General features: G+C 42.8%; 1 protein-coding gene across 2 annotated transcripts in view; it reads right to left on the bottom strand.

Moving 5' to 3' along the window:
• Positions 1 to 337: 337 nt before the first annotated feature.
• LOC111820998 (breast cancer anti-estrogen resistance protein 3-like) overlaps positions 338 to 22184 on the bottom strand; it is a 43999-nt gene continuing 22152 nt past the window's right edge. For both annotated transcript variants that reach the window (XR_002824481.1, XM_023733459.1), the window contains exon 3: positions 338 to 1820. Coding sequence is in view for 1 of the 2 variants with exons in the window: in XM_023733459.1 (XP_023589227.1) it covers positions 1739 to 1820 (82 nt within the window). In the remaining variant the exon portion in view is untranslated. The remainder of the gene's footprint in view (positions 1821 to 22184) is intronic.

Below are 22184 nucleotides of genomic sequence, written 5' to 3' on the forward strand. Positions count from 1 at the left end.
TCCCCTTGATTACCTTTATGGAGATCTTCAGACATGGACTCCTCAGCCTGGCTTGAGAGGGAACTAAGTCTACTAACAGACCTATGTTGACCCAAGAAGACTGTCACATGGGTCCGCTGGGACCTTTAGGTCAAAGGCCTCCTATGGACATGTTTTCAAAGCTTTAGTGCCCACAACCAAACCAAACCCATTGCTGTTCGGTCGATTCCCACTCATAGCAACCCTATAGGACAGAATAGAAATGTCTCCACTGGGTTTCCAGAGCTGTACTCTTTATGGAAGCAGACTGCCACATCTTCCTCCTGTGAAGCAGCTGGTGGGTTTGAACTGCTGATTTTTCGGTTAGTAGCTGAGCACTTAACCATTGCACCACCCAGGCTCCTTTAGTGCCCATAAAGGCAAACAAAAATAGCCCGTGGTCACAAACAAACCCCTATACCATCCCTCCAAACCAAGGGCCAAGTTCAGAATTATCTAAATTATTGCATCTCATTCATGAATATCAATGGTTGTGAGCTGAACTGTATTGACTAAGACGAGACGAGACACTGGGGTAATTGGTGGCTTCTGTTTATCTGGGATCTCCCTGCCTCCCCCGAGCAGTGAGATTTGATGGAACTTCTCTTTGGTTGTTCACAGGTTACTCCTTTTCAGGACTTGCTGAGGTGTTCTGAAAGTTACTCCTTCCTCCTGATCTTGTCTGAATCTGGTCAGAGCTTTATAAGTGGTGCATCTTTGTCCCTCTGACCTACACAGGGAGGAAATGCCTACATCCTGGGGGAAGGTCTGAGCACAGAGGAAAGCGACAGGTTTACATAATCCGAAACTGGGATGCTGCCCTTGGAATAAGGAGGGTGGGATGTTGGTCCTAGGAGGTAAGCACCTTAAACCCTAACTCATGCCATGATTTCTTCCAAATAATCATAACACATGTGGGCACAAATCCAAGCAACTGAGTACAACAAGGTCTTCAGGTCTCCCTTCTGTAGGAGATGAGCAGCTTAATTACAGTAAAATAAAATAAAACAAAACAAACACACACACCCAAAAACAGGGGCAGAGGGAAGAAGTGAAAAGCATCTTTTCTTTCTGTTCAGAAGGGAAATATTGTTTAGAGGCACTGAGTGTTTAGAAGCACTGAATGTCAGCCCCATTTGGAAAGTAACACATTAATACTGACTATTGTCCCAGATCAGCCACTGAATAAGAGGGTGGCTGTTGGAAAGGAAAAAATAGCTCATAAAACCTCAGGGAGCCTGCAGTCCTCATCTACCATTCCAAAATCCAAAAACCTCTGGAAACTGAAATTTATTACCTTTTTCTAATTTTTATTTGTTATTAAACTTACTTGGCAGTAAGACAAACCCAACCTCATTTGGTGATTGGAACTGAAATAAAGTTATTAATAGTCTATTTATTCCACTTAGTGTGAATAGTCTTACATTTCACTGCAGAAATAATGAGTTTGATTATGGGGTGCTGATCCTAGGCCCCTTTGGAAGGGCACAATATTTTCTTCTAAAAAAATTCTGAATTTTAAAACACACTGGCCCCAAGGGTTCCAGACAAGGAGAAAAGATTGTAGACATGAAGTAGGATGATGTAAGATCCCACAAAGGTTACCAAAGGCCTAAGAGAGTCAAATTACTTCTCAATTATTTCAGACAATCCAACCAGCTTCTATACAAACCAGACATCAGCACTATTTGGCAACACTGTGTTAGAAACAGGAAATTTATTACACAGGCTCATGACTACATGCTGAGTCCTGGTTTCCTACCTTCACATACTCCAGAGTTGGGTCCAGAAGATGCTGATCCCTGAAAAGAGAGAATACAAATATGAGAAAAAGTAAGAACAATGCTTTACACTGAGTAAAGTTGTGTCCAACATTATTTCAGCCTTATTTATTCAAATTATTGAGCTGGGACCCCCACCTCCCAGATAATACCCACAGCAGACAGATAGGAAGCTAGAATAGACACAAGTTCCTTTCATGGAGTATGTGGGCCATGACTTCAGTGTAGAATCTCCATATGCTTTCCTGTCAAATTCAGGTCACCAAATGTTAGAGTATTTATACGTGGTAATTCTAGGTTCACATGAACATGAAAAACTAGGTTAACAGTCTATAGCAAAAGAGCCCTGAAAAGGGCAGAGTCGGGTGAGGCAGGAATGGGTGTTCAAATGTGCAGCACTTTCTTAGGTCATGTGGGATAATTCTTACACCAACTCTGCCAGGCAGCAGGGTCACACCTACCTTGACAGTAAGAAACTAGGGGCTCAGGTAGCGGAGAGGCTGCCAAGGTCACCTAGGATGGCATCTACTTCTAACCTACATCTTTCTCTGTCTGAATCCACCAGCCGCTCCCTGGACACTCTATGGGGCAGTTCTACTCTGTCCTATAGGTTTGCTGTGAGTCGGGATCGGTTTGTTGGCAATAGGTTTTTTTTTTTTTAGTCTATTACCCACCCACTCCTTGTGTAAACCTGAGCAACTCATCCTAATCTTCTTTGCCGCCAGAGTGCTTTTTGTTGTTCTTGTTCCCATCTAATATATGCCATGGAGCCCCGGTGGCATAGTGGTTAAGTGCTAACTAAGGCTGCTAACCAAAAAGTTCGGCAGTTCAAATCCACCAGCTGCTCCTTGGAAACCTTTTGGGGCAGTTTTACTCTGTCCTATACAGTTGCTATAAGTCAGAATCGACTTGATGGCAATGGGTTTAACATACGCCATAGAGGGTCCCTGGGTGGTACAAACAGTTAAGTGCTCAACTACGAGCAGAAAGATAAGTGGTTCAAATCCACCCAGAGGCACCTCGGGAGACAGGCCTGGCGATCTGCTTCCGAAAAGCCACAGCCTTGAAAACCCTATGGAGCAGTTCTCCTCTGCACGTTTAGGGTCGCCGTGAGTTGGAATTAACTGGACAGCAACTAACAACAACTACAACAACATCTGCTCTTAGGTCTATCATAATATGTTAGAATTAATTAGACAATGAAAAATAAACAGCAACAGAAGGCATTGAGGAGGGTGACTTAAGACAGAAAGTACAAAGAGGATCTGACTAAGGCAATGGCAAAAAGAGAGGAAGGTGGGATTTGAGAGCTAATGTTTTCTGTACTTATAGGGTTATCGCGAGCCCTACCCTCTCACCCCCACAGAGAATGTGAAAAGACAATTGCCATCCAAGATTGAAATTCAAAAAATCAACACATCCCCATGGAGAGAAGCAATCGTTTTAGAAGGACAGAATGACTCTGGAGCCTGAAGGGGGTCTTAGAGTATCTACAGAAAGAAGGTGTCCATCAGAAGGGAAAGCGTCCCCACCAGCAAGCAGAAAAGGGAGCAGTCATCTCCAGATGGGTGCACTGAACACCCAGAGAAGTGCCCCCCGCAGGTCTGGGCACTTCTCTGGCTGTGGAGAGAGCACAGGAGATGGGAAGACGGCAGCACTGGCCTGCTGAGCTGAGCGAGAGCAGCAAGGCCAAGGCCGAAGGACCCAGGGCGTCCCTACCCACACAGCTCAGGGCACCACTACTCTTGCAGTGGAAATGGATCTTTGAAGCGACAGGCTTATTTCACTCACTGAGAGAATATCTGCCAAATGCCAAGACTAATAACCATAGTCTGTCAGTTGTTCTTTCAAGCAAAAAGATGTATTATTTTAAAAAGTGGCTAGTTCAGGCTGTGATTCGAACAACTGCACAAGAGCTTTTCCTCCCAGATGACCATCTTACTTCAGTATGCAGTGGAAGTACTTTATACCTTTCTCCCATTTCATCAAAAATGTTTAAAAAGATGTTTATTCAAGAGATTTGATAAAATTAAAACACTTTTTACTGTTTCATCAAAGACATTCTTAGGTGAAACTGGCATTTTTTTTTTTGTTCATTGAGCGTGCGTGGAAGTGAAGCACACAATGACTACTAGAATAGTTTGGTGACACTGCCTTGCTTTGCACTGAAGCACCAGCAATTTTATCCACCGTTGCTTCTGCGCCATCAGTGTAAACGTCAACACAGTGAAAAAGGCAGATAACATCTTAGTATCATTATGAAAATAGGTTAGATCTTAGAGATCCTCTGACAGGGTCTCAGGGAATCCTAGGAGTCCGTGGACCACACATCAAAAACCACTGTTCTAAATAAATAAATACGCATACATTGGCTGCAAGCTCAAATATTTTTACCAATAGAAGTGCAATCAAGACTCTACCAACCAATAACCAACTAGTTGTCATTGAGTCAATTCTGACTCATGGCAACCCCATGTGTGTCAGAGTACAACTGTACTCCATACGGTCTTCAATGGCTGATTTTTTCAGAAGTAGATCATCAGACCTTTCTTCCAAGGCACCTCTGGGTAGACTCGAACCTCTAATCTTTCGGCTAACAGCTGAGTGTGTTAACCATTTGCACCACCTGGGGACTGTGCCAAGACTCTAGAAACCCCTTTTTCCGTGGTGTCAATCATTTTTCTTTGACTCTCCCAGATTACTAGTCTACACAGCAACGGTACAGTATTTTACACAAGTGTGCTTGCTGTGCCTTCAAAATCCTTCCTGTTGTTGAATGATCCAATACATGTATCATTTCCTTGCCCCCTTCAACTTGTTCTCTTTTTACTTCCATCTCTCTTAATAGCACTTTTAACACCTGTGACACATGTCACACCATCTACTACACCTATCACACCCAATGGGTCTGTTAATGTTCCTATGACTCCTTAAAGTCAAACACAAACTTAGAAACCACCATGGTAAGTATCACAATGGCCAAGACAAAAGCATTCACCAAACCCTCCAAGGTACAGCTATGTCCTTCTTACTTACAACCAAGTTGAAAGTTCCTAAGTTAAACAGCTTCAGTGTTTCTCATTCTGAATTAATAAACTGGCATTCTACGTAAACATAAAAAAGGACCTCAGACAAATGCCTTAAAGGTATAATGTATATTCGACTAGTACCATAGCCGAACAAGGAGCTCTGGTGGTGCAACAGTTAAGTGTTAGACTGCTAATACAAAGGTTGGTGGTTCGAACCCATCCAGTGGCTCCATGGGAGAAAGACTTGGCAGTCTGCTTCCATAAAGATTATAGCCAAGAAAACCCCATGGGTCAGTTCTACTCTGTCACATGGGGTTGCTATCAGTTGGATCGACTCGACAGCATCCCACAACAACAACCATAGCTGAACGATGAAATCCACCTGTTCTCCCAGAAGCCAAGAATTTATCTGTTGTTAGGTGCCTTTGAGTCAATTTCAACTCATAGCAACCCCACGTGACTGACTAGAACTGCCCCATGGGTTTTCCTAGGCTGTAATCTTTACCTACACAGATCTCCAGGTCTTTCTCCCATGGAGCCACTGGCTGGGTTTGAACCGCCAACCTTTTGGTTAGCAGCCAAGTGCTTAAATTTTGCACCACCAGAGCTCTTTATGAATTCATCTGTTTAACATAAATTACTTCTTTCTAGAATTGCACTGTCCAATATGATACTCACTAGCCACATGTGACTATTTAAATTAAAACTAAATAAAAATTTAAAATTCAGTTCCTGAGTCGCACTAGTCACATTGCAAGTGCTCAATAGCTACATGTGGCTAGTGACCACCATATTTGACAATACAATTATAGAATATTTCCATCATTGCAAAGGGTCCCGAACTAAGGGGGACAGAGACAGCTCAGTGCCTCCTGGTTTCCATCTCTTCTGCCAAGTGTGTTGTGGCAGAGGATCAAACAGGAGCAGAGACTTCACCCAAGGGTGGGTGTGGACATCTTAGGAGAACACCCCAGGCTCCTGGGCGCCTGGGTCTCTGGGCAGGAGAGCAGGGCAGTGGGAGAGCACAGGCCACCCCGGCCTCAAGGTGAATCCCAGCTTGGCTCTCTAAGGCCAGAGGTGTCATCTCTGAGGGAGGATGCTGCTAACTACAGCCAGCGCCCTTTCAGGAACCACCTCAGACACAGCGCCTGGCCTGGCCAAGGTTAGCCATCCCACCCCCTCCCAAGAGAGTTTGAGTGATTTACACGCATTTCTAGAGAAAGGGAGAGAAGAGTCTTTCGGTTTTCAAAAGATAAAAGAAAAAGGATTTCATAACCTACAAGTCTGGTGAAAAAGGCATATCATAGGCAAAATTTTACTAAAATAACGACAAGTTAAGCATTTTTTAAAAAGGGGAAGTTAAAAATCACAAATCCTAACGTTTCCTTTTGTGATATGATGACTAGACTAGCAGGTCTGAGAAATGCTATAAATAAATTGTATCTGGATTTCAGCAAAGAAGCTGAGAAAGTCACTATACTTGTATGCCCAAGCAACTTACAGGAAACCCAAGTTATTTAATAAGGTAGATTAGTATCCAACTGAACAACCAGCACTATATTCCCGCCCTTCCCCCCAAAAAGACCTCCAAAACACTGATTACCTAAAAAGGTTCCAACAGGTTTAAGACAGAAGGCACCATCCCAGCCCCCATTCTATTTGTACTTTTATGAGGACTTGAACGAGAACCTTGACGGTACAGTGATCAAACTCACAGACGAATAAAACCCACCTCTAGTTAATATGACAGGCCTCCTAGTGGAGGGGTTGTGAGCACAGGCTACAAAGCTAGACTGTCTAATCCAAATACTGCCTCTACCACTTACTACGGTGTAAATCTGGATGCAGTTCACCATGTGAACACAACCTCTCTGTGCCTCAATTTTGTCACCTGTAAAATGGGGATAATAGCACGTGCATCACAGGATTGTGTGGAGGCTGAATAATGTAGCAAAATATTTAAAACAGCATCTGGCATACAGTAAGCACTATAAGTGTACATGAGTAAGAGCTGTGTGAGCATGTGTTAAATGACATTCATTGGGCATTTCCCCCACCCCAAATACTTTAGGTGATGGGCAAAACATAATCCGAGGGAAGAGAACAGGAATAAATTTTGAACTTCCAGTGAAACATACCACTCGTGCAAGTAGAAGATAGGAGAGATGTGAGAAACACTTGGGAACTCTAGTTGATCAACTGCAATAGTGAAACAGTAATATGTGGTTATCAAACATGCTAGTGGGCTCTTTGGTTTCCTGAGTGGTACAAAAGGGTAGGCGCTCAAGTGCTAGCCAAAAGGTTGGCAGTCTGAACCCACCCAGAGGCACCTCGGAAGACAGGCTTGGCAACTGGCTTCTGAAAGGTCAGAGCCTAGAAAACCCTATGGAGCAGTTCTACTGTGCACACATGGGGTCGCCACGAGTTAGTGTTGACGAAACAACAAATAACAACAGCAGTGGACTCTTAGGATGCCTTCACAGATTAAAACCCAGAACAAAAGGAGGTGAGAGCCACTTGTTAGAGCACAATAAATAAAACATTGGCACACCAGCCCAGGCCCAGAAAACCAGCAGCCAGGCTGAAAACCACAAAACATGTGAAAGAACTGAAAGGAAGAACATTAGCCTGGAGAAGAGTGGACTTGGGGAGAAAGTGGACATAGAATGTTTGTCATCTAACAGCTTAGGGTTTCTGTGTTTAAGAAAGATCTGATTTACTCTGTTTAGGTGGGGCAGGGAATGGGGGGCAGAACTAGGGCCTATGGGGAGGAAGATTTTAATCTTACTTAAGTACTTTCCAACAACTAGCACTGTCTTATAATGGGATGAAACTCTTTTAAGCGGTGGTCAGCTTCCAACACAAGACAGATGTGAAAGCTGATGGTCAGATGTGAAGGCTGGAAGGTCCTCTGTCCAGAGTATGAGGGTAGACACTGTCTCTGTCTTTTTTTTCTTTTTTTAAACAACATTTATTGTTTTTTGACATTTACCTTGTGCTACAGTGATTTCCGTAAGTCGGAAGATTTAATCCTCACAACCCTTTGAAGGACGTGGTGTTATCTCCAGTTCACAGACGGCAAGAGGACACCCAGCTAGGAAGAGGAGAAGCTGGGATTTGAACCATGTGCTCTGACTAACTATATTACACCACATCTCCAGAACCTAGCAAAGTGCCAGCGCATTATCAGGCTCTCAATAAATTATTGGCTAAAGGACTGAATTGGATGTACAGTTGATTTTTCAACCCTGAGGCTCTGAAAAGGTACCAACAAATTGCCAAGTAATTGTCTCCCGCCCTGGCCTCAGGGGCAGAAGTTCTTCTACCTGATTCCCAACTCCCCTGCCTCACCTACACCCTCTCCCCAACTCCCACTTTTTTTTTTTTCCTGAAGGTGAAGCCAAGAAAAGCCACATCATGTTTGGGAAAGAAGAGCAAATCTCTCAAGCCCTTGTCACCACTGAACTAGGCCTGTGTGGAAGAAATCAGAGCTGGGGCCTCCCCATGTTGACATGTTAACCAACCAGAGAAGGCACTCTCTAGAAATGAGAAGGGAAAAAGTATTTCGGGCAAACTATCTGGAGACTTTCCAGAGGAGATAGTGGGAGCTTCCCACAGGGTTATTTTGCTTTTCCTCATCTAAAAGGCCTTGAGAGAAGAGAAAAGGAGAAACCTGAAGTCTGCTATTGACCCCACCCCCAGATGAACTCTGCAAGGCCTGCTAAGGGGGCCTCTTTTGTTTCCAGTTACAAGAGCAGAAGGGAAATCCAAGTGTTCTAAAATTCTACTTTCAGTATTCTAAGGGGTCCCCAGTGTGTCCTCATATTCTCCTCGTTACCCTTTTTAAAGAGGCAAGGAGAGGAATATAGAGAGAGCAAAACCAAAGATCCCTGGGTGGTGCAAATGGTTTGCTCTTGGCTACTAACCTAAAGGTTAGCAGTTTGAACCCACCAGAGGCACCATGGAAGAATGGCCTGGCAATCTGCTTCCGTAAAGACAGTTCTACTCTGTAACTCATGGGGTTGCCATCAGTCAGAATCAACTCAATGGCAAACTTTTTAAAAATATAAAACCAACTTACTGTGTATGTTACAAATCCAAAAGCTTTAAAAATCACTGCCTTGAACCGAATTAAAATTATATTTAACTGCAGAAGTGTTGAGTCTTCTTGCTCAGCCAGCCACCCGATTCCAGCAAAGCAGAAAGAAGACTTTCTTAATGTACAAACTCCCTTCCTGGTGGGCTAGAAAACACAGCAATTGGCCTTGTCACCCCAGCTTCTAATTTGAAATAGAATACCCGATTATTCATACGAGACTGTGCAGCAAACAGTCTTTAAACCACAGATTTATATTCTCTAAGAGAGATCACTAGAAAATAAACAGAGGAACTTGGCAATATAAAAGAAAGGGGTTTTTAAAATAATTTCTTTGCCTTGTGCCAACTATGAATCCCCACCCTTGTGAGCCATGATGTTGTATGTGTCTGTATTTACAACTGAAGGCCTGGCCGGCACCTATGGCCCCTCCTGTAGGGCACGCTGCCCAGCATCAAATGGTCAACAGCCTGCATGGAGGCAGCAGGGTGAAACCGGACTCCACTGTTATTTTGTTTTAAGTAACATCACTGTGTCTACTCCGGTTAATTCATTTTTTCCAGTGTCCCACTTTCTTAAGTTCATACTGAGGGATATTTAGTTGAAAACATCATGGAAACGATATATTTACTCTTTTAGTTTGTTTCTTCTCAGTAGCCGAATTAATAATTTCCTCTCTCTTAAAAGGACACTTGATCTGTAAGTGTTTGCTATTTTGAGTGAAAGGGATCTCTGTCTTAGATACACAAGCAAAGTTTCACTAACACAAACCTTCTTTTCTATGTGGTTGGAATACAGATGGGTAAGGAAGCATCCTGGTGTCTGCCTTAAATTACAGAATGTTTACATGAATGAGTGTTTACTTCTTCAAATATTATAGAATAAATTAATGGCTAACAGTGCTGCCAAACAAATGTCCTTTTGGGTTGAACATAAAAAGGAATCTTTTGCAATAAGATCATTATTTCATGCAACGGAGGAATGTGAGAAACTAGATCCAATGACTCCAGACTAAGTAGGACAAAATCCCCTTTAAACTTCATGCACACTAGCAATTTGCAGGGTTGGCCTACCTCCTTTGTGCCTGTGGCATGCAGTCTGCATTCAGGTTCACTGTATTGTGTATTTATTTACATATGTGTGTCCCCCTCTAGACGGTGAACTCTCCAAAAGTAGTGATTGTGTCTACTTCATCTCAGCATCTTCCATAGTTCTTGTCTTCATCCCAAGAACATTATCAATTATCTACAACATGCAGTGTACTAGGCTAGACCCTGGGTGGCACAAACAGTTAAGCACTCAACTACTAGTGGAAAGGTTGACAGTCTGAACCTCAACTACCAGTGGAAAGGTGCCTCAGAAGACAGGCCTGGTAATCTGCTTCCAAAAGGTCACAGCCTTGAAAACCCTGTGGAGCAGTTCTACTCTGCACACATGGGGTCACTATGAATTGGAATCAACTCAATGGTAACTAACAACAGGCTAGACAATGGAAATATAGGAACCAAAGACAATGTTCCTGACCCCAAAGAGGTCTCAAGCAAGTGGGGAAAACAGACCAACAGATCCAACACAACTCAAGCCTGTGAGAGGGTGTCAGTGGGAGGGAAAGACCATGGAGGTGCCTTTCAGGCGACAGCTGAACTAAGCTGTGAGGGTTGAGTAGGGACTTTCCTGGTGAAGAAGCCGGGGATTTGGTGGTGATGAGAAATGTTCCAGGCAGCAGAGAAGCATGTGCAAAGACATGGCAGCATGAGGCAGCACAATACATTTGGGGAACTGCAAGCTGTTCAGGAGTTAATACCACCCTAGTAGTCCTGGCCACCATCATCTCTCCCCTGGACTCCTGCAACACCCTCCTCAGCTTCACTCCAGTCTGCTCTTCACACAGCAGCCAGGGTGATCTTACTCAGATGACGTCAGTCCCCTGCTCAAAATCCTCTAAGAGCTCCCATCTCATCAGAACAAAACCCTGAAGTCCTCTCTGTGGCCTACAAGGCACTGATGCATGTGGCCCCAGCCAGCTCTCCAACCTCACCGTAGTGGGCAGAATTCTAAAGACGGCACCCCAAGATTCCCATTCCTCGTGTAGCCAACTGAAGAACACTAATCTAGGTACTGCTGTGAAAGGATTTTGCAAATGTATTTAAAGATCCCAACTCAGTAAACATTAAGATATAGAGTTATACAGGTGGGCCTGACTTGAAGCATGGGGGGGATTCAACACAAGGTGAGAAGTTATGAGTGCTTTGGAGAAGGCCCAGGGCGAGGAACTGAGAATGCCTCTAGAAGATGACAGCAGCCCTGGCTGACAGCCAGGAAATGCAGGCCTCAGTCCTACAACCACAAGGATCTGAATTCTGTTGACAACCTGAGGGAATTCAGGAGCAGATTCTTCCCCAGAGCCTGAGTTGGGAACGCAGCTGGCCAACACCCTAAGTGTAAGACTCTGAACAGAGAACTCAGTTGAGCCATTGTGGACACTTCTGACCTACGTAAACTGTGAGGTAATAAATGGATGCTGTTTTAATCCGCTAAATTTGTGCTAATTTGTTATGCAGCAAAAGAAAGCTAATATACTCATTGACTATTCCATTCATTCCACCCCAGCTACACTGGCTTTTCGTTCTGCTGCTCAGATGTGCCAAGGCTGTTCTTGCCCCAGCACCCTGGCATTTACTGCTCCATTGCTGTGACGTAAAGAATTTAACTTTACCCAAAGAATTTGGACTTCGTTCTTGGTTCCTGAGAGATAACCTCTAAAACCTTGGAATTTCCCCAGTGACTAAGTGTTTTTGATGAGGTCTCCAGACCACACCTGAGGGTTTATGCTAATGAGGTGGCTCAGGTGAGGGCTTGCCAGGCCAGAAAGACCACCATGTGATATCAGCTGGCCTGGGGTCGGGGAGATGATTCAACTGGTCATGCCTACGTAATGAGGCCCCAGTAAAGGCTCTGGACACAGAAGCTCCGTGGGCTTCCGGGTTGGTGAGAGACTTTGATGCACATGGGAGGATAGCACGTCCTTTTTTGGGACATGGAAGCTCCACATTGGCAACCTTCCCAAACCTTGCCCTTTGTGTCTCTTCATTTGTATCCTTTTTGCTATAATAAAACTGTAATCATCGAAGTATAGCATTTTCCTGGGTTCTATGCATCATTCTAGTGAATTACCAAACCTAAGGGAGTAGTGGGAGCTAGCACGTCAGAAGTGAGGGGGGCTGACACCGGAGCTTATGGCTGGTAGCCTGAGAGTCGAGGGGATCCCCGAATTTGCAGCAAGCAGGTCAGAAAGTGAGGGGGTGCTGGGGATCCCTGAGCTTATGGCTGGTATCCTGAGAGTCTAGAGGATCTCTGAATTTGTAGCCAGCAAATCAGAAGTGAGGGAGGCCTGAGGGACTCCCAAGCTTATAGCTGGCATCTGAGGTCTTGGGTAAACTCAGTAGTCTAGAGGACTGTGTCCTTTAACCTTTGAGTACTGACCTAGCTCCAGCTGGTCAGGGGAAGAAATGCTGCATGTACAGCTGGTGTTGGAAGAGAAGTGGAACAGTGGGGAACAGAACTGATAAAAACTTGATTTCATTTTTCCAAGCAGTTGCCTAAAATATTCTTTCCCGAGATACTCACAGGCTCACTGCCTCAAAAGAGGGGTAGATTACCCAATAGGCAAGGTAGGCATGGTACTTACCTTGCTTACCAGATCATCTGTAGTGAACAACTCCACATTTTTTCACGACATCAAAGATTCTGCTTCTAGGTATGGCTGGCATCTGTCTCTCTTCCAACCCCACAGCACCTTCCTACAGAATCAAGGCCTCTTTTCAAATTGACAAGCCCTGACAGGGACAGATGACCCAGTGAGCAAGGTAAGCATGGGTTTACTTGTGTGTACTTACTAATCTGTAGTGAACAGCTCTCCTGGAATAGAATCCTCTAAGGATGAGGCTTTGTCTGCTTTACTCATCTCAGTATCCCCAGTGCTTTGCACATAGCAGCTGCCCAGTAACTATCTGTTAAATCAGTGAATAAGAAAACGACTGACAGAAGCACAGGATTCAGGGGAGGCAGCAGAAATGGTGAAGGGTGGGAGATGGTGAAAAGGAGGCAGGGCCAGATTATAAGGGGCTTGGATGCATGTGAACATGTTTAGACTTTATCCTGAACACCTTTCAACTTTATCATGAAAACAATGCGCCAGACCAGAAGGAAAGCCAAAGATCTAAAAAATGAATGGCAGGCAAAGGAACTGGTAAACATGTAAGTAACTTCAAACCATCACTGATGGCATAAAACAACAATATACATTATATTCATTTACTAATTTGTGGAGCTGAAAAAGAAAAAGAAATAAAATAGGGAGCAACAAAGGTACATAAACCAGGAGGAAGGCGACCAGAGTTTGTGTTCACAGGTCCTTGTATTGCTCAGAAAGCGGTAAAGATATTGTTTTACTTTGTGTTTTATGGAGTAATGCAAAAGTATTTCAAAAGTACTCACTAAAGGAATAGGAATAGAGCATTATAAAAACAACAATCAATCAATCCAAATCAGGGTAATTAAAAAAAGTTTTTTAAAAAGAGTATAAATAGTACAGAAATATAGAATAAAATGCAGCTATAAACCCAAATATATCACTAAACACAATAACTATAACTAGATTAAACTCACAATTACAATACAGATTTTCAGAATGTAGGATACAGTATATGTAGGATATAGTAAAAAGCAGTATTTTGAGGGAAAAGTGGCCTTAAATGCTTATTTTAGAAAAGAAAGACTGAAAATTAAGTATCCAGCTTAAGTTAAGAAAAGAGAACAAACATAAATAGAACAATGGAGATAAAGTTGGAACATAAAAAAATGATATAACAAGAGAGCAATAAATAAAAGCCTGGTTCTCTGGAAAGCCTAATAAAATAAACTCTCTGTCATATATAATATAGAAGAAAAAAAGAGAGAGAAAGGACAAAAGAATATAGAAATGAAAGGGGGAAGCAATCGTGGATACAAGAGAGCATTGTAAGAGAATACTATGAACGTCTTTATGACAATAAAATTCAAAGCTTAAGAAGAAATAACTCTACACACAAATTATCAGAGCTTAGGAGGAAGTTCAGTAAGGTTCCTGGATATAAAAACACTATCCAAAAATCTTAGATTATTATTGAGGGCAGGGACTAGAAGGCCTGTATGTCTGGGATGGATTTCTTCCTTTACAGGCTGTGATTCCTAGATTCCTTTATTCATCACGGATGAACTCATTCCTAGAACACTGAACTGAAATGCAATACAAAATGACGTAGGACGAGTGTGACTAGACAGCTTAGACTAGTACAGTATACTCTGTTTACCTGAAGCAGTGGGGCCGAGGAGGTACAAACACTGCAGCATTGGGGTTTATCGTTCTTAACCAACGCATGCACCAGGGCACGTCACTCAATCAAGAAAGGTGAACCCAACAGCCAGGAGAAAGTCCGCTTTCCACTGACTACCTTGTGGCTTTAGCCTTTTTGCATGTGAATACAGCCTCTGAATCTCTAGAGCCTTCACTCCTCATTCAGGAGGACTTGCATTAACTGGACCTCTCCAGCATGAAGCTCCAGTGGAGGTGGAGGGACAGGGGGAAGGAAGAGACTGCAACAGGCTAATAAATTTACTAAGATTTTGGGTCCACTGGACAATATTCCTCACAAGGCCACATGTTTTATTAGGTAAAATTAAAATGTGTGGCAGCCTAGCATTCTCATATTATATTAGATGATACTCCTGGTTCTAAGGCCTTGAACATCTCACCAGCCTCATCTTCTCACCTTGCTCCTTGTTGTTAGATGCAGTTAAGTCGGTTCTGACTTATAGCGACCTGATGTACAACAGAACGAAACACTGCCCGGTCCTGTGCCATCCTCACAATCTTTGTTATGCTTGAGACCATTATGGCAGCCACTGTGTCAGTCCATCTCATTGAGGGTCTTCCTCTTTTTCGTTGACCCTCTACTTTACGAAGCATGATATCCTTCTCTACAGACTGATCTCTCCTGACAACATGTCCAAAGTATGTAAGACATAGTCTCACCATCCTTGCTTCTAAGGAGTATTCTCGTTGTACTTCTTCCAAGACAGATATTTTTGTTCTTTTGGCAGTCCATGGTATATTCAATATTCTTCCTCAACACCACAATTCAAAGGCATCAATTCTTCTTCGGTCTTCCTTATTCGTTGTCCAGCTTTCACATGCATATGAGGTGACTGAAAACACCATGGCTTGGGTCAGGCGTATCTTAGTCCTCAAAGTGACATCTTTGCTTTTTAACATTTTAAGAGGTCTTTTGCAGTAGATTTATCCAATGCAATGTGTCGTTTGTTGTCTTGACTGCTGTTTCCACGGGTGTTGATTGTGGATCCAAGTAAAACGAAATCCTTTACAACTTCAATCTTTTCTCCGTTTATCATGATGTTGCTTATTGGTCCAACTGGAAGGATTTTTGTTTTCTTTATGTTAAGGTATAATCCATACTGAAGGCTGTAGTCCTTGATCTTCATCAGTAAGCACTTTAAGTCCCCTTCACTTTCAGCAAGCAAGGTTGTGTCATCTGCATAACACAGGTTGTTAATGAGTCTTCCTCCAATCCTGATGCCCGGTTCTTCCTTCATATAGTCCAACATCTCAGATTATTTGCTCAGCATACAGATTGAATAAGTATGGTGAAAGGCTACAACCCTGATGCACACCTTTCCTAATGTTAAACCATGCAGTATCCCTTTGTTCTGTTCAAACAACTGCCTCTTGATCTATGTACAGGTTCCTCATGAGCACAATTAAGTATTCTGGAATTCCCACTCTTCTCAATGTTATCCATGATTTGTTATGATCCACACAGTGAAATGCCCTTGCATAGTCAATAAAACACAGGTAAACATCTTTCTGGTAGTCTCTACAGGATCTGTGTGACATCAGAAATCATACCCCTGGTTCCACATCCTCTTCTGAATCCAGCTTGAATTTCTGGCAGTTCCCTGTCGATGTACTACTGCAGCTGCTTTTGAATGATCTTCAGCAAAATTTTACTTGCGTGTAATATTAATGATATTGTTCGATAATTTCTGCATTCAGTTGGATCACCTTTCTTTGGAATAGGCATAAATATGGGTCTCTTCTAGTTGGCTCGCCAGGTAGCTGTCTTCCGAATTTCTGGGTAGACAAGTGAGAACTTCCAGCGCTGCATGTGTGTTGAAACATCTCAGTTGGTATTCCGTCAGTTCCAGAAGCCTTATTTTTCACCAATGCCTTCAGTGCAGTTTGGACCTCTTCCTTCAGTACCATTGGTTCCTGATCATATGCTACCTCCTGAAATGGTGGAACATGGAACAATTCTTTTTGGTATAGTGACTCTGTGTATTTCTTCCATCTTCTTTTGATGCTTCCTGTGTCGTTTAATATTTTCCTCGTAGAATCCTTCAATATTGCAACTCGAGGCTTGAATTTTTTTCTTCAGTTCTTTTAGCTTGAGAAACGCAGAGCATGTTCTTCTCTTTTGTTTTCTAATTCCAGCTCTCTGTACGTGTCATTATAATACTTTACTTTGTCTTCTCGAGCTGCTCTTTGAAATCTTCTGTTCAGTTCTTTTACTTCATCATTTCTTCCTTTTGCTTTAGCTACTCGACATTCAAGAGCAAGTTCGGAGTCTCTTCTGACATCTATTTTGGTCTTTTCTTTCTTTCCTGTCTTTTTAATGACCTCTTGCATTCTTCATGTATGATATCCTTGATGTCATTCCACAACTTGTCTGGTCTTCAGTCATTATTGTTCAACACATCAAATCTATTCTTGAGATGGTCTCTAAATTCAGCTGGGATATACTCTAAGTCATACTTCGGCTCTCGTGGACTTGTTCTAATTTTCTTCAGCTTCAACTTGAACTTGCATATGAGCAATTGATGGTCTGTTCCACAGTCAGCCCCTGGCCTTGTTCTGACTGATAACATTGAGCTTCTCCATTGTCTCTTTCCACAGATATAGTTGATTTGATTCCTGTGTATTTCATCTGGCGAGGTCCACGCATATAGTCACCATTTATGTTGCTGAAAAAAGGTATTTGCAATGGAGAAGTCGTTGGTCTTGAAAAATTCTGTCATGCAATCTCCAGCATCGTTTCTATCACCAAGGCCATATTTTCCAACTATAGATCCTTCTTCTTTGTTTCCAACTTTCACATTCCAATCACCAGTAATTATCAGTGCATCCTGATTACATGTTCAGTCAATTTCAGACTGCAAAATTTGGTAAAAATCTTCAATTTCTTTATCTTTGGCCTTAGTGTTTGGTGTGTAAATTTGAATAATAGTCATATTAACTGGTCTTCCTTGTAGGTGTATGGATATTATCTTATCACTGACAGTGTTGTACTTCAGGATAGATCTCGAAATGTTCTTTATGACAATGAATACAATGTCATTCCTCTTCAAGTTGTCATTCCCGACACAGTGGTCCATTTCATTTTGGACGATTTCCAATATTCCCAGTATTTATACTTCCTACATTCCACATTCTGATTATTAATGGATATTTGCAGCTGTTTCTTCTCATTTTGAGTAGTGCTACCTCAGCAAATGATGGTCTCCAAAGCTTGACTCCATCCACGTCATTAAGGTCGACTCTACTTTGAGGAGGCAGCTCTTTCTCGGTCGTCTTTTGAGTGTCTTCCAACCTGAGGGGCTCATCTTCTGGCACTATATCAGACAGTGTTCTGCTGCTATTCTTAAGGTTTTCACTAGCCAATTCTTTTCAGAAGTAGACTGCCAGGTCCTTCTTCCTAGTCTATCTTAGTCTGGAAGCACAGCTGAAACCTGTCTGCCATGGGTGACCGTGCTGGTATTTGAATAGTGGTGGCATAGCTTCCAGCATCATGGCAACACGCAAGCCCTCACAGTAAGACAAACTGACAGATGCATGGAGGACCTTGCTCCTTATACTCCAACAAATCCAGACAATTTGGAAATCCCTGAACCAACAGGTCTGGAGACCCCCATCTTCTTACCAATCATTCCCTCTTTCTTTGTCCTCTGTCCAACTCCCTCCCCACCACCGCTCCCTTGCAACTCACAGTATTAATAACATCTCTTCAGGGAGTCTTTTCTATTCATAAAACTCTGTGACAGCAAATAAATATAATTCAATATAATACTGAATTCACATCTGTCTCCCTTACTGGACTATGAGCTCACTGAGAACAGAGACCATATTTTATTCACCTTTGTACCCTCAGGGCACAGTTGCTCTATAAATATTGGTTTGAATGAATGAACATGTGCGTGTGTGTGTGTCTGTGTGCGCACATGCTCTCCACTGTGCAGAAGATCTAGAACCCAACCCTTCTCTCCCACCACACTTCATAAGTTCACCAAGGGTAGAAAAACACTGGAGGAAGAGAAGGAAGAGAGAGAACGTGAGAGAAATGTTCCTGGGCTGATGGGCTTCCTCATTAAGGAGATAATTTAGCCACAGGCCTGTGACTTAACTGTGATGAGCTCACAGAATTCCGTCAGCAATGGAGCCCCACTGCCATCACCTCCCCAGCCCTACTGAGACCAGATGTTTTCAAAGTGACACCGCACGGCTGGCTGCTCCTGTTGAAGATGAATCTCTCTGGACATGTCTGAAATGCCAGGAAGGAAGCTAATCAGGGAGATAACCAAGAGGACAGAGAGAGTTTACCACAGGGCCATTTCCATCTGTTTATGGGAAAATGAGAAGAAATTGATGCTTAAAACAGGTCTGGTGAGTGAAGAGATGACATTTCTCAGGAAAATGGCTAGTGTGTGGTTAGATTAACAGATTCTTTACTGATATGCGGGAATCACATTCAAGTCCCAATAAAGACTTACTTTCTCACTCTCATTGTTAGGTGCCCTCGAGTCGATTCTGAGTCACAGCAACCCCATGTGACAGAGTAGAACTGCCCCATAGGATTTTCTTGGCTGTAATTTTTATGGAAGCAGATCGCTACGTCTTTCTCCTGCAGAGCCACTGGCTGGGTTTGAACTGCTTACCTTTCGGTTAGAGGGGACATATTGTGTGTAAAAACCAGTTGCCAGTGAGTCAGTTCGGACTCATGGCAACATCACATGTGCCAGAATAGAACTGTGCTACAGAGAGTTTTCAATGGTTGATTTTTTCAGAAGTAGATCACAAGGTCTTTCTTTTGAGGTGCCTCTGTGTGGACTTGAACCTCTAACCTTTTGGTTAGCAGCCAATCTCTATAACCGTTTGCACCACCCAGGGACTCCATTGTGTGTATAGCCTTTGCTTGTTTAAAAAGATATAGCTTTAAACACAGAGAACTATAACACTTCTAGATGTGCACTTAAGAAAATATTTTTATTTTATCACCTTGCAAAATAAACGAGTGAGATTTACTTGTCCACATCTCACAACCTATTTGTTGGTCTCATTCCTTAAAGTAGAAACCCCAGTGGTGCAGTGGTTAAGTGCTATAGCTGCTAACCAAAAGGTTGGCAGTTTGAATCCACCAGGCGCTCTTTGGAAATCCTATGGAGCAGTTCTGCTGTGTCTTATATGGTCGCTATGAGTCGGAATCAACTCGACAGCAATGGGTTTGGTTTTTTTTATTCCTTAAAGTATGCTTCACTAGCAGTTGACAGGATTCTCCTCCCAGGGTTAACACATGACTTGAAAAGTTCCTTTACACTAATACAAAAGAACCTTACAGATACTCCTAGTGATTAAACCAACTTTTCTGCTTTAGAGCAGAAGAGAGGACTGGATGGAAGCCAACCACCCTGTAGTGGGGGGAATTCGTCTTCCATTTCTGATGCTTAGAGCTAAAAACAATTCACCAGATGTAATCCGAGCAGCCAAGGATGAACACCTCTCTTGTTCTGAATATTAAACTTCAACTGATACTCCTAAAATCACATTAGCTTCTCCAACAGCCATAGCACGCCACTGACTCGTTCTGAGGTTGCAGTTATCCAAATCCCGGAATATTTTTCATGTGTGGCTGTTCAACCAAATTCCTTATTTTTACTTTGTAATGAATGTTTCTGGACTCTAGTGAACATCATTGTCTCTTTAGATAAGGATTTGTCTAGTTAGATTTAGTCTATTGTTTCAAAATGCCAAGATCTTTTTCTGTATGTCATTTCTGTCGTTCTGACATACTAGTTTCTCCTCCAAGATTCATGTCATCTACAAATGTGATGTGCAAGCAATATGATTATCTAAGTGATTTTAAAAAAATTGACTAGAATGAGGCTAGGGATATGGCCGACAGCATGCTTCATGTACCATCATCTAGCACCATCACCAAGTCTGAATCTCTCACAAAGATATCACAAAAGACTGACATTTGTATACACACCTTCTCAGCATTCTTCTAATCTATTGTTGTTGTTGGTCCAGTTGATTCCAACTCATGATGACCCCATATGTTGCACAGTAGAACTGCTCCATAGGGTTTTCATGGCTGTGACCTTTCGGAAGCACATCTTCAGGCCTATCTCCCGAGGAGCCTCTGGGTAGGTTCTAATTGCCAACCTTTTGGCTAGTAGTTTGCACCACCCAGAGATTCTCTTCTAATCTACAATCCAAGTAATCCCAGGAAGGACAGTTAATCTGGTGTGATTTGCTTTTAGCAAAGCCCTGCTAGCTCCTAATGGTTGCTGCTTCCTCTACCAAGTATTCAAAGGCCATTGTTCTAATAATCCACTTTAGGATATTTCTTGAGATCGATGTCAAGCTCATCATTTTGTAGATTTATTTTACCTCCTTAGTTTCTTTTTTGAAAATTGGAATATGTCTCTATATTTTCCTATAGCTCTTGGTTATTCAATGATTCCTCCAATGTTACAGTGCTGATTTGATAATCTCAGCCTCAAGCTCCCTCAGTCTTCTTGGACTTTGGTGCCATTAGAGCCTCTTATACAATGACCTCATCTACTCCAGGCCTGCAATCTTCTTCCTCACACTTGTCCTACCCTTTCCAATCAGAGGAGTCATTGCCTTGACAGAAAAAATGCAAGCCGAACAGAGGCTCAGCAGTTTGATTTCTCTCACATCCCCACTCTCTTTGGCCTTATTGTTCCAAACATAACTTCTGAAAGCCCTTTTTGTTGCCCTTAGCATTTTTCACAAGCATCTGCTCACTCTGCACTCTGCTTCTTTTGCAGCTCAATGCCACTCTCTGATATGGCCCCTGGTTGCATGGCCCAACTTTTCCTGGGTCTGGGTCTAAAGGCCAGGACAACATGGAGGAGGTGGAGGCACAGAGGAAGCAGGTCCCGAGGGACTGGTCACCTAGAAGGTACAACCTCCAATCACCAAGTCAAGGAGAAAAAATAATCTTATACCTGAGAAGATGTTGAGGACAGAGGTCCAGAAAAGCAGACTTGTTTATCGAACTAGTGAAGTGATACACAAAGGAGTGTACTGTGGATGGGCAGCTAGCTCAGCCACAAAGACGATGGAGAGAACAGGTGCTGATGAGGTTAAGTGGCTCCAATGGGCATCCCTTCCTCCTAAGGCCATGAACTCCTTAAATGGACAGAGATCCTGTCCTCTTCCTCTCTGTCCTTGAGTCCCTAGCACAAAGCCTGACACAGAGTAGATGTGCAACACACTAGTGAATGAATAAATAAAAATGGCCCTGGCTCATCTTGCCATATTGGGGGACTTCTTTAATCAAGACAGTCCAGGCTGGAGACAGCCTTTTATACACATTCTTAAGCAGAAGAGCTACCTGGATGGTCATATTCCTCTTCTTCATTTGGAACTATGTTTAGAGAATTGTTTTTGTCCTGAGCTGTATTTCCCTTTTGGAGCCTCAAGCCACTAGGATTGTGTTCATCATTTCTCTCAACTTTGGGAATCTTTCTTCCTACATTCCAGAGTAGACTTGACGTCTAGCACACACTCCCCTCCCTTAGATTCTAATCAGGAACCTAAGGTTGGTTACTTCTAAAAGTCCTGCTTTTTTCACTTCAACAGCCAATTCCCGATTCTCTGAGTCAGTTTCTATCGCCACTGAAAAGACAGCGATGCCTGATTAATTTGTTCATGACATATATTGAAGGAATGGCAATTAAACTGCCTCCTCAGGCAGTTTTTCTATTCGTGTTAAAACAGCACTGTCTAAACATCCTGCACATTACAGAATGGTGAGTCTACACAGGAATACGAAACTAATACTGAATGGTGCTGGTTGATAAAAGCTGACCCAGTCATGGGTTAACCTGTGCTCAGCA

The sequence above is a fragment of the Trichechus manatus genome, unplaced genomic scaffold, assembly GCF_000243295.1.
Source record: "Trichechus manatus latirostris isolate Lorelei unplaced genomic scaffold, TriManLat1.0 scaffold00058, whole genome shotgun sequence".
In the NCBI taxonomy this organism is placed as follows: Eukaryota; Metazoa; Chordata; class Mammalia; order Sirenia; family Trichechidae; genus Trichechus; species Trichechus manatus.